General features: G+C 43.1%; 1 protein-coding gene across 1 annotated transcript; it reads right to left on the bottom strand.

Moving 5' to 3' along the window:
* Positions 1–3436: 3436 nt before the first annotated feature.
* Positions 3437–12205, bottom strand: LOC140077732 (cytochrome P450 2C23-like). The gene is made up of 9 exons (XM_072125166.1): positions 11947–12205; positions 10392–10554; positions 9896–10045; positions 7472–7632; positions 6642–6818; positions 5908–6049; positions 5306–5493; positions 4179–4320; positions 3437–4057 (listed from the first exon to the last, which is right to left on the bottom strand). The coding sequence occupies exons 1-9, from the start codon at positions 12148–12150 to the stop codon at positions 3876–3878; spliced, it is 1509 nt and encodes a 502-aa protein (XP_071981267.1). The 5' UTR covers positions 12151–12205; the 3' UTR covers positions 3437–3875.
* Positions 12206–13021: the final 816 nt, after the last annotated feature.

A 13021-nucleotide genomic window follows, 5' to 3' on the forward strand; every position in this document is an offset into this window, starting at 1 on the left:
AGATCTAAGCATTACACATTCATACTGACGAGTTCAGCTCAAACCGGAGCAGTCAATGAGTCCACAAGGGATTGTGCAATGTCATTCTAGTCTGTTTTAGTCTATTGGGATGCAATTATCTTTAACCCATTCATGAACTACTAAGTTGTTATTACATTATTTCTAATGCACAAATCTGGAGTCTTGTTTTATGAAAGATACAATGCAGTTTTACATTTAGAGTGAGGAATTTCTCATACATTGGCATACACCGCTACTATTGTGCTAATACCGGCACCGGTTCATGCCTGAATGGGCACCAACTATAGCGAGTGCACAGGCATAAGGCAGGAACGTCCCACACGGGTCCACTCCGCCACCAGCCGAGCCGGCTTTACACCCCACCAAGTCCACTTGCCATGGAGGTGGAGTAAAGGGGGAAATGATCAAAATTCCTCTCAGTTCACAAGGAAATGTGATTATTTCACAGATTGTACCCCAAAAAGTCATGATAAATGTCCCCCGCTTTGGTGATATGTAAAGTGAAGCCTCCTGTCTTCTACTTCATCAGCCAGAGATTCCTGACCATAAAATGGCCGCAGATGGAGGGTCATGTGATCTCTATCTGTCCATGAACAATCGTCCTGCCAGGACCTTATAATAGTACTTATGAATATAAGCTCAAGGTCTTGACAGGGCGATTGTTCATGGACAGATAGAGATCACAGAGTGTAATACTAAAAGCAATCTGCCTGATGGTAAAAGCCCTGTAGGAGGATCCGCCTATAACTAATGTACCTATAGATCTATTTGTACAGCCGTGAAAGCCATCTGCAGCTTAACTCTGTCACGGCTGCCCTGGTATCAGATTGTAGTTTAGCATGTGACAATAGCACTTGCAGGTACAAAGGTTCAAACAACTGATCTGTAGGGGTATCGGCCGTCGCACCCTACCAAACGACTTTCAATGTATCAACCTATTACATTATATATATATATATATATATATATATATATATATATATGGTCCTAGTCCTAAAAAAAACCTTTACCATTGCTTAACACATTTTCACTTTTTTTAATTTCGTGATGTGATTCATTTGGATACATAAGAATGTATTTTAATGTCATTTTTGTTTATATTTGTTCAAATCTGGTAAAATGTAAAAATAATAACGAGGGGGGAGTCTGTTTTTCACATTTTTTAATAGTAGACCATGATTGCTTCCATAACAAAGGTTAATTCTGTCCCAAACTTCTCTTTGGCTTTTTGACTGCCACCCATAGCTTATCTTCCCAATCCTGGAGCTAGTATTGGACTGTAACAGAGAATCCTCTGATGGGTTCAGAATTAAACTCAATAATAAACCCCAGAGGATCATCAGAGGAAAACTCAATTTGGAACCTGCTAGGGCAGTGATGGCTAACCCATGGCACTAGTGCCAGAGGTGGCACTCAGAGCCCTTTCTGTGGGCACCCAGGCCATCACCAGTGATGACTCCAGGTATCTTCCTGCAGTCCCAGACAGCCCAGGACTTGCTGTGCAGAGGTATTTTGAAGTGATAGCTGTACCTGGGACTATTTTCTGTTTAATTTGTGTCCTCAGAGTGCTGATATTGTCACGGGTGGTCCCGCGACCCACATCGCGGGTCGCGGGCTCACCCGTGCCGCCCTGCCCCCGCCAGCGCGCCGCCAGTGCATCTCACCCGTCCCGGCTCCTGGCTCGCTCCCCTCCGCTGTGCGCGCGCGTCCCCGACTGCTAGGGCGCGCGCGGCACCTTCTCCAAATTTAAAGGGCCAGCGCGCCATTAATTGGCGCTGGCCATATTGCCCAATTCTTCATAAGCCTGCCTCTTCCTGTTACCCTTGCCGGATCTTTGTGCCTCATAGCCTTGGAGAAAGCTTACTAGCGATTATTCCTGCGTTCCTGTGTATTCCTGCGTTCCCGTGTATTCCTGTGTGTTCCCGCTCCTGTGTCCTGTGTTACCCGAGTTCCTCCGTGTTGCTGTGTTCCGTGTGCCTGTGTTCCCGTTCCCACCTGCCTGGACCTCCTGTTGCTGACCCCGGACTTGTACCTGACGTTGCATCTCTGCCGCCTGCCCTGACCCTGTGCCTGGACCTGTCTACGAGATTGTCATCCGCTAAGGTACCTCGACCTCGGCTGCCACCGTGGGCTAGTCACACCTGGGAACGACCTAGTGGTATCCTGCTGCAGCAAGTCCAACCCGCTTTGCGGCGGGCTCTGGCGAATACCAGGTGCCGCTAGGCTCCGGTTCCGGGTGTTGGCTAGTTACATCTCCCGCGGTGGTCCAGAGGATCCACTGATCCTAACAGATATCAATGAAAACTGTGACAGAGAAGGGAGTATAAATCACAAATTAAATTTCTGTGTTGGCACTTTGCGATAAATAATGGGGTCTTTGCTGTAGTTTGGGCACTCGGTCTCTAAAAGGTTTGCCATCACTGTGCTAGGGTCTACTTCTTAGGAGTTGATGGAGGATATAGTCCTCGGTCAACCTGATAGGCCTAAGGTACCTCACTCAGATACTGCACGGAGCTTAGAGCTCCAAATTTTTCATGAATTGGACATAATAGTTTAAATGGGGTTAAGTTCAAGATATTGGGTTTAGTAAAAGACACTTTATAATTTTTAATAAAAGTAAATGAGGTACAAACTAATACCGAAAAACACTAATAAATAATATCAGGTTCGGCAATGTCGGTGTTCTTTGCCGCAGAAAACTTACGGTGTCAGCATGCACATAGCTGTAAATGGAATAAGTACAAAGGTCTAGTCTCAAGATATAAATCATATATGAATGTTTGTCAAAGATAAAGACTGCGGCCGCTCTGTTGCATATAAAGTTATTGTAGAGACTAACGTCAAGTTCATGGGGACCATAGGGATGGAGGTTTCTATTTGCTCTACCTTGGCAAACATTGGTGTTTTTATGCTTGAGAGGACACAGAACCTCAAAGGCAAGATGTGAAAGGTGTAGAAGGGAAAGGACTTGCTTGGTGGACCTTCTATTCTCTGAGAGTGATTAGATTATTCTTAACATGTTGAGGTTTTGAAGGATACAGCAGACGCCTCACCATGCCAGAAACTCCAGACTCTATTTTTTACCTCTGAACATTATTATACACAAGTTTTCTCTCATAAGTGGAGACTGATGACTGTTAGGTCTTCTTTTAGCTGGTAACTAGCTATGTTCTATCATCATAAATCAAGATGGGCAAATAGGTAAGTAGTCCTGTGGTTCAATTGTATACAGGGCACATGGTGGTAATTATGAAAAAATAAGGTATCATATATGACCATTTAGAAATAATTTGAATTTATCATATGTGTGGATATCGAAATTGGACACTGTGTAAAGACGAAAAGCATCTTCATTCTATAAATTTATCCGCACAACCTCAGTGAAATTCTCATGAAAGGTAACTACTCTAGAGAGCGAGAAAAAGAAAGACCATACTATCAGCACGTGGATCTTAGGAGTAGCAATGTATACAGATCCAGCCAGAGGTAGTCTTCAGTGTGGTCCTATAGACTCTAAAGTTCTACATAGCCATTATAAGTAATAACATCATTATTCGATTTTTGAAACTCTTGAATCAAGTCTTCGAAGAAGAAGACCTCAGCGTGGGACTGTGTTCATTTCATATGGTCGAGGTCTTGAGGCATTGGTTTTGGGTTCAGGTGTGATATCCGAGTCTTTATTATCCATTACAGGCTTTAATACAAATTTTTGAAGCATGGAAGGCAATGTATACAGATCCAGCCAGAGGACGTCTACAGTGTGGTCCCGGTGTAGTTCTACATAGCCATTATAAGTGATAACATTGTTATTCAATTTTTGAAACTCTTGAATCAAGTCTTCGAAGAAGAAGACCTCAGCGTGGGACTGTGTACATTTCATATGGTCGAGGTCTCGAGGCATTGGTTTTGGGTTCAGGTGTGATATCCAAGTCTTTATTATCCATTACAGGTTTCAATACAAATTTTTGCAGCATGGTAGTGACAAAGAAGAAGAGCTCCATGCGAGCCAGACCTTCTCCCAAACACGTGCGTTTTCCTAAGAAGACATAATGACCATACAATATATCATACAAGGTGTACTGTAGGAATGTTCACATTAATGTGTACAGGTGACCATGACAATTTCCAGCATGAGCTATGGTTGACTATTATCTTACCTGTAGAAAACGGCATGAAGGCATCATGCTTCTTAAAGCCTCCATTTTCATCTAAAAAGTTTCCAGGATCAAACTCATATGGGTTCTTGAATTGTTTAGGGTCTTTAAGGATGGATGTCAATACTGGAAGGACCAAAGTTCCCTACGAAATGAATGTATAAAGCATAAGCTACCGTGAGATCATTTTAATAATTTATGACCTAAAATTCTGCTTCTCAAGACCATTCTTCTGAAGGTGATCCTAAATTTCTCTACTCATTTTCTTTACCTCCCCCTCCCCCCACTGGACCCAACTTTAAGCTGTTAAGTAATTCTGAAATATTTCCTGAATTGGTCTTGATTAGAGATGAGCGAGTATAGTCATCTGAGCTTGATGCTCGTTCGAGTATTATCGTACTCGAAACGGCTCGTTGCTCGGACGAGTATTTCCCCTGCTCGAGATCGAGTATTTAATTAAGAAAACACAGTGAAGAACAGTGAAGAACACAATGAAAACAGTAAACAAAGTGAACACAGGATCATTTATATGAAGAACACATTGAAAGAACATCTGCAATCTGTTCCGAAGACATGCGTGCCGAACAGTGTTCTCCACAATAGTGTATGAAGAACAATATGTGTGAAGAACACATTGCAGATGTTTCCATGTATGTGTTCTTCACACATATTGTTCTTCACACACTATTTTGAACAACACCGTTCAGCTCGCGTGTCTTCGGATAAGTTAGCAGATGTATGGAATCATCTGCAATGTGTTCTTCACTGTGTTCTTTCAATGTTTTCTTTCAGTGAAAAATGCCTGAGTCTCCCATTGACTTCAATGGGGCTCGTTATTCAAGACGAGCACTCGAGCATCGGGAAAAGTTTGTCTCGAATAACGAGCACCCGAGCATTTTAGTGCTCGCTCATCTCTAGTCTTGATCCCACATAACAATCTGAAGGACTCAAATTACAGATCTCAAGAAGTCACGTCATGGAAGCTAGTCTTCAGCTCAGGGACAACTAAAATTTAGAGGCAGAGCCTGAAAAGGAGAGTACTGCTAAAAGTAATAAAAGTCAACACCATGAGCAGAAATGGTGAAATATTCATGAAAATGTATCCAAGAGCTTTAGGAAAATAAGCTTGCCTGTGGGATGTGATATCCTCTGAAGGTTGTGTCCTTGCTGGCAGCATGAGCCAGTCCTGCGGGTACAATATCAGCAAATCTCTGGATCTCGTGGATCACAGCGTCTGTATAGGGCATCTTACTCCTGTCTTCTATTGATGGACATCGATCTTTTCCGATTACATGGTCAATCTCCCTCTGTATTCTAACTGCAATAAAAAAAGGGAAATTTAAAGGACCAAAGAATTAGATATGGCCCAATTGTATAAGATTAGGCTAATTTACTAAGGGTCTGCAGACTGCACAAACGTCGGCTATTCTGACGTTTCCTGATGTGCACCACATTTAAAAGGGAATTGTGTTGCACGTGATCGGATTTTGCCGCAGCGCCGCCGCCTTTCATGCAACACAAATTGAGGGGCGGACCATCGGACGATCTGACGGATTTAACATAAAAATTGTGTCGCAAGCCATGCACTTACATACATCGGGAGGAAGATGGTGAACTCTGGCGGACCTGAACAGGGAAGCGCACAAGTTCATTATCGTCTGACATTCCGGATTGGGAATTGCGCAAGGGACGGGTAAGTAAATGTGCCCCAATATCTTTAAAGTTGCATTACCTTGTATTTCTGGATATTTCATAAGAATGAGAAAGCCATATCTCAGGGTCAAACTTGTTGTTTCTGTTCCAGCAAAGAACAAGTCAGTAACTATCCCCTGTAGGTTCTCCTCATGAAATTCTGTGTTTGGATTCTTTTTCTCCTAATAAGAAACTTTACATTTTTAGTTTACATTTTTACATTTTATAAAACTTCCAAAAATAAAACAAAAATTAACAATTGTCAAAACATCTGTTAAAGTGGCAATGGTCATAAATAAATAAAAGGCAGAGACAAAGGGGGTCATTAACTAAGGGCCCGATTCACGTGTTCCCGACGTGTTACCCGAATATTTCCGATTTGCGCCCAATTTCCCTGTATTGCCCTGGGATTTTGGCGCACGCCATCGGATTGTGGCGCAGCGGCTCTGGCATGCACGCGACGGAAATTGGGGGCGTGGCCAAACAAAAACCCCACGGATTCCGAAAAACCGCCGCATTTTTAAAAAAAAAGTGTTGCGGAGCTTGCACTTACCTTCACTAGGAATAGGCCGGTGAACTTGCGTGCATTCCAGGGAACTTCAGCGCAGCAGCGCCACCTGGTGGACGTCGGAGGAACTGCCTTAATGAATCCCGGCCGGACCCGAATCCACCACAGAGAACGCGCCGCTGGATCGCTAATGGACCGGGTAAGTAAATCTGCCCCAATGGTTGTTACTAACTTCTTACTTCCAAAAATATGGTCTACTCACACACCTCATTCATCCTCATGAGGAAGCAATCTATAAAGTCCCGGGGGCAATTCTCATCCAGGGTGACCCGGTGGGCTCTGGTCATTTCCATGACAAAGCTTTTTAAGTTTTCAAAACTTTGGAAGATTTTCTGGTGAGGGCCTGGAAGACTGGTCATCAAGTTTGGGAATATGTTTAGGAGCTAAATCAAAGATAAAACGTTGAGATTAAAATATTTATAAAGCATAAAACAGGTAATAAAAAAACAATGTAAAATGTTTATTTTGAGTAAAAGTCTTTATATAAGGGGCATTCTGGGATTTGTTTGTTGTTCACCTATCCTAAGGATACGATCAAAATCAATGCCCAAAAAAGGATGTTATAAGTGAAGGTGGTGGAAGATCATTTTCTTTCACAAGGGTCTACCTTCTACGAGATAGATGTCTGTTAACCCTTTTGCTTCACATACATCAACGAGACCAAAAATTTCCGTTTCAAATTCCCCTTATCTACCAAATTGTTGCATTCTTTTGGCATAACCAAGTTTATGTGACATGCTTGGTAGCCCTTCGGTAGAAGTGTTGATGTCCTGCTTAGATTTATTATCTGTACTAATAGGTAGCGAGAACCTGCTTAGCATTCCCGTCATTACAAAAGTGACGGCCCCATTGACCGGTTAGTTTTCGATAACAGCTAGATATACATTATGCAGAGTTTACTTCTACTTATGATTAGCCCAACTAACAAAAATATAACTTTTGGAGAACTTAAATCTACAAATACTGTGGAATAACAAGTGGGTCTGACAACTCGATTATATGTATCATACTCATCAAATTTAATTCTATCACTTACCTGCCCCCAAAAGCTGTTGAATACCTGGACAAAATTTTGAATATCTGCCAGGAGAGACATGTACTTCTTGTCCTCATAGTCGAATCTCTCACCAAACACAACGGAGCAAATAACATTAGAAACGGCGAGGAGCAGCAGATACGTTGGATCGGTTGGAGTGTCTAGAATGATAGTTTTGTTAGCTAATGGACAAGAACTACTTAAAATGTTAGATTATTTTGTTACAGAAATGAATGTAAAATACTTCTGAAGCTTATTATATAAATTTTGTAATTGGGCCTAGTTCCACTACTTCATTATGGAACTCAGATTCTTTTATGAAGAGTTGTGTAGTGTATTATAATACAGGTGGTTTGGGCGGTAGCTCGGGGCCGATGCCTTCTAGGAGGCCCTGAGCTGCTCAAACTACCCACCAAATTTTATATTTTTTACCCATAAAATCCTCGTTCCTGGTCTCAATACTTGTATACATGAGCCAAGGTTGTCCAAAGATCCTGAAACCGCAGATTAAAAGCAGCAGAAGAGACGCACCCTCCATTCTCTAAGAAGCTGATTCTAGTACCAGATGTAGGAAGTGACTCCAGACTTGTAGGGGCCATAATATCCATACAGCCCAGGGCCCATGGGAGTCTAAATCATTGTTTTTGGCCATTCCAGATTTTACTGAAACTACTTTAATATGTAGGCCCTGTCCATAAAGGTGACATGAACTATGACTGTGTACATGTACCGTGCCAAAAAATATTGTGAACCTGGATTTGCCCAAGTGAAACATGTCTTACAACATGGACCAGGTATAAGATAATAACAGGTTATATTTCACAGAACTCAACTATATAACATAGTAGATATTCACTCTATGTACTATATAGTTGGATATAAACCTCCACAAATCCTAAGTGTAAGCATAAAGGGGTTTCCCCACCTCAGAGACTATTGGGATAAGTGTTTGATGGATGTTCAACATCTGAGACCCATGGGCATTATCTTAAGTTTTCCCTCTTTAACAGGAGGCACAGATTTCTGGGGTAACAGGGGGCACAATTTTCTGGGGTAATAGGAGACAGTTTTCTGGGGTAACAGGAGGCACAGTTTTCTGATGAAAAAGACATGAAAAAGGCACAAATTTGGGCACATGCCATGGATTATGCAACTGTTGGAGACGCTTGGCTCCTGTACAATATCTCTGCAGGACAGGGTTTAAGTTATGGCAGTTTGGACCTGGTTTAGATTTCAATTCCAACACAGAAGTGCTGCAGAACCACTTAGTAAGACACGTCACATCCCTGGTGCGATAATATTGTTGGTAAATTCAACTTACTGGGGGTCATTTACTAAGGACAAAAGTCCGAATCGCGCATTTTCGTTGGGTTTCCCAAATGTTTCCGATTTGCTGCGAATTTCCCCGGGATTTTGGCGCATGCGATCGGATTGTGGCGCATCGGCGCCAGCTTTCACGTGACAGAAACGGGGGGCGTGTCCGTCGGCAAACCCGATGGATTTGGAAAAACCGCGGAATTTAAAAAACGAGTTGTGTCGCAAAATCAATCACTCACATACACCAGGAATAGGTTGGTGAACTCCGGCGGACCTCGGCGCAGCAGCGACACCTGGTGGAGATCTGGCGCATGACCTTAGTGAATCGCCAGAAGACCCGAATCCTCGTTGGAGAAAGCGCCGCTGGATCGCGAAAGGACCCGGTAAGTAAATGACCCCCACTGTTTCCAATAAACAGGCAAGGGGGCAAGCAGGGAATGGAAAGGAACACAATAAAGTCTCGGCAGGGCAGTTCCAGCAGTTAAGGTACAGGCTAGAGGTCATGAGGACAACTACAGACAAAAGGTCACTTTAAACCAAGGTTTTAACCAAGAGTCAGCAGACCAGGAACACAGATCAGAAGACAGCACGAGCAAGGTCCAGGAACACCAGAAAATGGCCACGGACTTGCATTTTCACCATTTTCACCAAGAGTTGTAATCTGTTGGCAACATGTTGGAGGGAAATGCACTTTTATTTTATGTCATCAGCACCTGGAGTCTGTTTCTTCTCACAAGACAATTCTCCGGCCTATGTGACAGAGAGGGTAGTGGTCAGGAGCTCCGAGTGCTAAAGACATGCTCAGGGTTCATCATCTTCCCCATTACCATATGGATTAGAATAGGAAATGGCATAGTGGAAGGAATAATAGAGGTATAGCGCATTAATCTATAGCATTCACAGGAGAGGTTCATGCAGGGCATTGGAGAGCAGAGGACCTTTCACACCCTACTGAGCAGACACCAGACGGATAGATATGAGGGGCTGCAACCAGCAGGGATAAGGGGGATCTGTGGTCTTGAGTTGCATATAACTGTAAGCCAACATTAAATATGACATTGTCCTCCAACCTGTGACATATTAGCTATTACTGAACATATATTGTACCTTTAGTTTTCATAAATCTCTCCGTGAGACACTGAGCTTCTTCTTGGATTCTCTCTTCAATGTTCCTTTTGCCCATTCCAAAATTTCTAAGCGTCATAAGAGAAAATCGACGAAGCGTCTTCCATCTTTCTCCATTGCTCATTATGACCCCTAAAATGTTAATATTAGTAGACATCAGTATATAATTCATATGAGACCCTCCTTGGGCAAAATAACAATTACATTTTTACATCAATGGTCTTAGATGACAATCGTGTAAATTGGAGATCTTTGTTGACCTTGTATGACCTTGTTTACAAAGATCTCTTGTCTAGGTTTCCATATTATTTTATCACATTTCTTCCAAGTCTATGGAAGGGCGTAACAACAGTTCCACTAATGGGGTATCACCTTGAATATCACCTCGAAGTCAGCTCGTTGCATATACAGACAGGGAAAGTTGCTACAACTCTCATAAAAATAGGACAAAGATAAAGTTAACACGTAGATGACTTACCAAAATCTTTGAAAAACAAATCAGTCAGTTCGACTCCGCCTCTATCACTGAAGGCATCACTGCGGTCTACCAGCGCCTCCTTTATAACATCGTAGCCAACAAGTATAACGGCACGTTGATTGGCAAGATAGATGGTATATACCGGTCCATATGTCCCGCTCAGCTATAATGAAAGTTATAAAAATGTGATGTTGTATAGAATATTTTTTAAGGATCCGTTGGCTTATACCTCAGGATTAAAACTAGAAAAATAAAATTTTTTGTTTGGTCTTAAAGAACCTTGGACGTGATTGGGCACATTTACTTACTCGGCCAATGGAGTTTACCCAAAGTTCATTGTCCGACAACAATGCACTCTGCCGCGATCCACTAAGATTGTGCGCCCGATATCCTGCATGTGTCGCTTCCCCGCTCAGGTCCCCGGAGTTCACCTTCTTCCGGTGCATGTAAGTGCATTGGTTGCGACACAATTTGAATATTAAATCTTGCACTCACTCCGCATCAGTCGGATGGTCCGGCGGCCGCCACCCAATTTCTGTCACATGAAATCCGGGGCCACTGCGGCAAAATCCAATCGCGTGCAACACAATCTCCTGCTAAATACCTGTCACAGCAGCGTAAAACCAGAAAATGTAAAAAATCCGACAACTGTGCGTTCTTCGGACCCATAGTAAATAAGCCCTGATATATTGGTAGTACAACCATAAATTTGTCCTCAATACTGGATTAAAAAGGGTCCAACACCCAGCACCTACAAATACCAGTTGTTCTCAGCAGCTTTTGCATGGAATGGAATAGGAACTAGACAGCTCCATTCCAGGTGCAGTGGTCAGAACTGGTTATTACAGAAAACACCAGTAACATCTGGTGCCATAACCGAATGAGGGGTTTTAACAGTTTAAATGCCACTGTCAGAGTCACCAGCAGCATTTAGGCTTCTTGAAAACTAAAAAAATATCTTCAATATCTATCTAAAAAATCTCATCTTAGTCTAGATTGTCTTCACTTCACCTCTTATTCAGTCGATACTTTTGACATATAGGGGCAGATTTACTTACCCGGTCCCATTGCGATCCCGCGGTGCGTTGTGCGACGTGGATTTGGGTCTGGCACAATTCACTAACATCGTGCGTCCGAGTTCCTTCCTGTGTCGCTGCTGCACCGAGGTCCGCCGGAGTTCACCTGCTTCTTCCTGGTGCATGTGAGTGCTTAATCTTGCGACACAAATCATTTTTTAAATTCCGCAGTTTGTCGGAATCCGTCGGGTTGTCCGATGGTCACGCTTCCCGATTTCTGTCGCGTGCAAGCCGGCGCCGATGCCACTCAATCCGATGCGACACAATCCCGGGGCAATTCGCCGCAAAACGTAAAAATTTGGGAAACCTGACGAAAGTGCGCAATTCGGACCCTTAGTAAATGAGCCCCATTGTTTACACACTCATGGCATATTTGTCGCTTTGTTTACATATATACACATGAATTTTTTTATGACCTTCAATATCTGCTTCTCATTCAGAACATTCATGACTTTGGAGCTTGTCTATGTCTTACATACCTTAACTAAAGACTGTGGAAGTTCAGATGTGCCGAGCTGCACAATGTTCCCCAGGAAAGGTATAGGGGTAGGTCCTGGAGGTAGGTTCTTCTCCTTTATCCTTTTCCACCATTTAATGAAATAAATGAAGGCTGTGACTGTGGTAGCTATGAGTAGGGTGGCTGCAATACCTACAGCCATGTCATAGCAGAGTACAGGTCTCATACATGTACAAAGCGTCTCCGTACTATCTCACTCTGTGTTTGGAGAAACAGGAGAACATTCCCACCACACGTGACTATTAGGGAGTGGTTGGGTGAGTTTAAAGGGCAGCATTATAATTTCCTGCTACAACTGCAAGTAGGTTTTAGGAGAGTCATGTGGGAACACGTAGTGAAGCGATGTAGTAAACATTACTTAGGTTAAAAACCTTGTGGGAGTAGGTTCTTTGAAGCTTGAACCATGGGTATATCATGTCAACAGTGTCTCTTAAAGGGAACCTGTCAGGTTAACTATGGACCCAAAACTAACTACAGATCCGTATCAACCGGTTGTCCCAAATTGCCCTGGAACTCTTTGATCTATAAAACGATATATTTTTATACTTACCTAAAGATGAGTCCAATAAGGTCCATCAGACTCATCTCTGGTGCTCCCCATGCCCGAATGATACTTATAAAAGATAACACAGACAAAAAATATTTCAAGTAACACAGATGGAGACATTGGGGCAGATTTACTTACCCGGTCCATTCGCGATTCAGCGGCGCGTTCTCTGCGCTGGATTCGGGTCCGGCCGGGATTCACTCTGCGCTGAAAAGCATCGGAATGCACTGAAGTTCACCGAGCCGGGCTGAGTGAAGGTAAGTGGAAGCTCCGCAACAGATTTTTTTTAAGAAATGCGGCGTTTTTTTCCGAATCAGTCAGGTTTTCGTTCGGCCACGCCCCCCGATTTCCGTCGTGTGCATGCCAGCGCCGTGGCACCACAATCCGATCGCGTGTGCCAAAATCCCGGGGCAATTCAGGGGAAATTGGCGCAAATCGGAAATATTCGGGTAACCGTCGGGAAAACGCGAATCGGCCCCTTAGTAAATGA

Source organism: Engystomops pustulosus, chromosome 9 (assembly GCF_040894005.1).
Source record: "Engystomops pustulosus chromosome 9, aEngPut4.maternal, whole genome shotgun sequence".
NCBI lineage: Eukaryota > Metazoa > Chordata > Amphibia > Anura > Leptodactylidae > Engystomops > Engystomops pustulosus.

What these genes read in the sequence shown, in the direction of transcription:
- LOC140077732 (XM_072125166.1), bottom strand. Translation starts at nt 12,150, where the DNA reads ATGAGACCTGTACTCTGCTATGACATGGCTGTAGGTATTGCAGCCACC. An exon ending in TCCTCATGAGGATGAATGAG is followed by an intron (nt 6,050 to 6,641) that starts GTGTGTGAGTAG and finishes GTTTCTTATTAG; the next exon opens with GAGAAAAAGAATCCAAACAC. An exon ending in CTTCATGCCGTTTTCTACAG is followed by an intron (nt 4,058 to 4,178) that starts GTAAGATAATAG and finishes ATGTCTTCTTAG; the next exon opens with GAAAACGCACGTGTTTGGGA.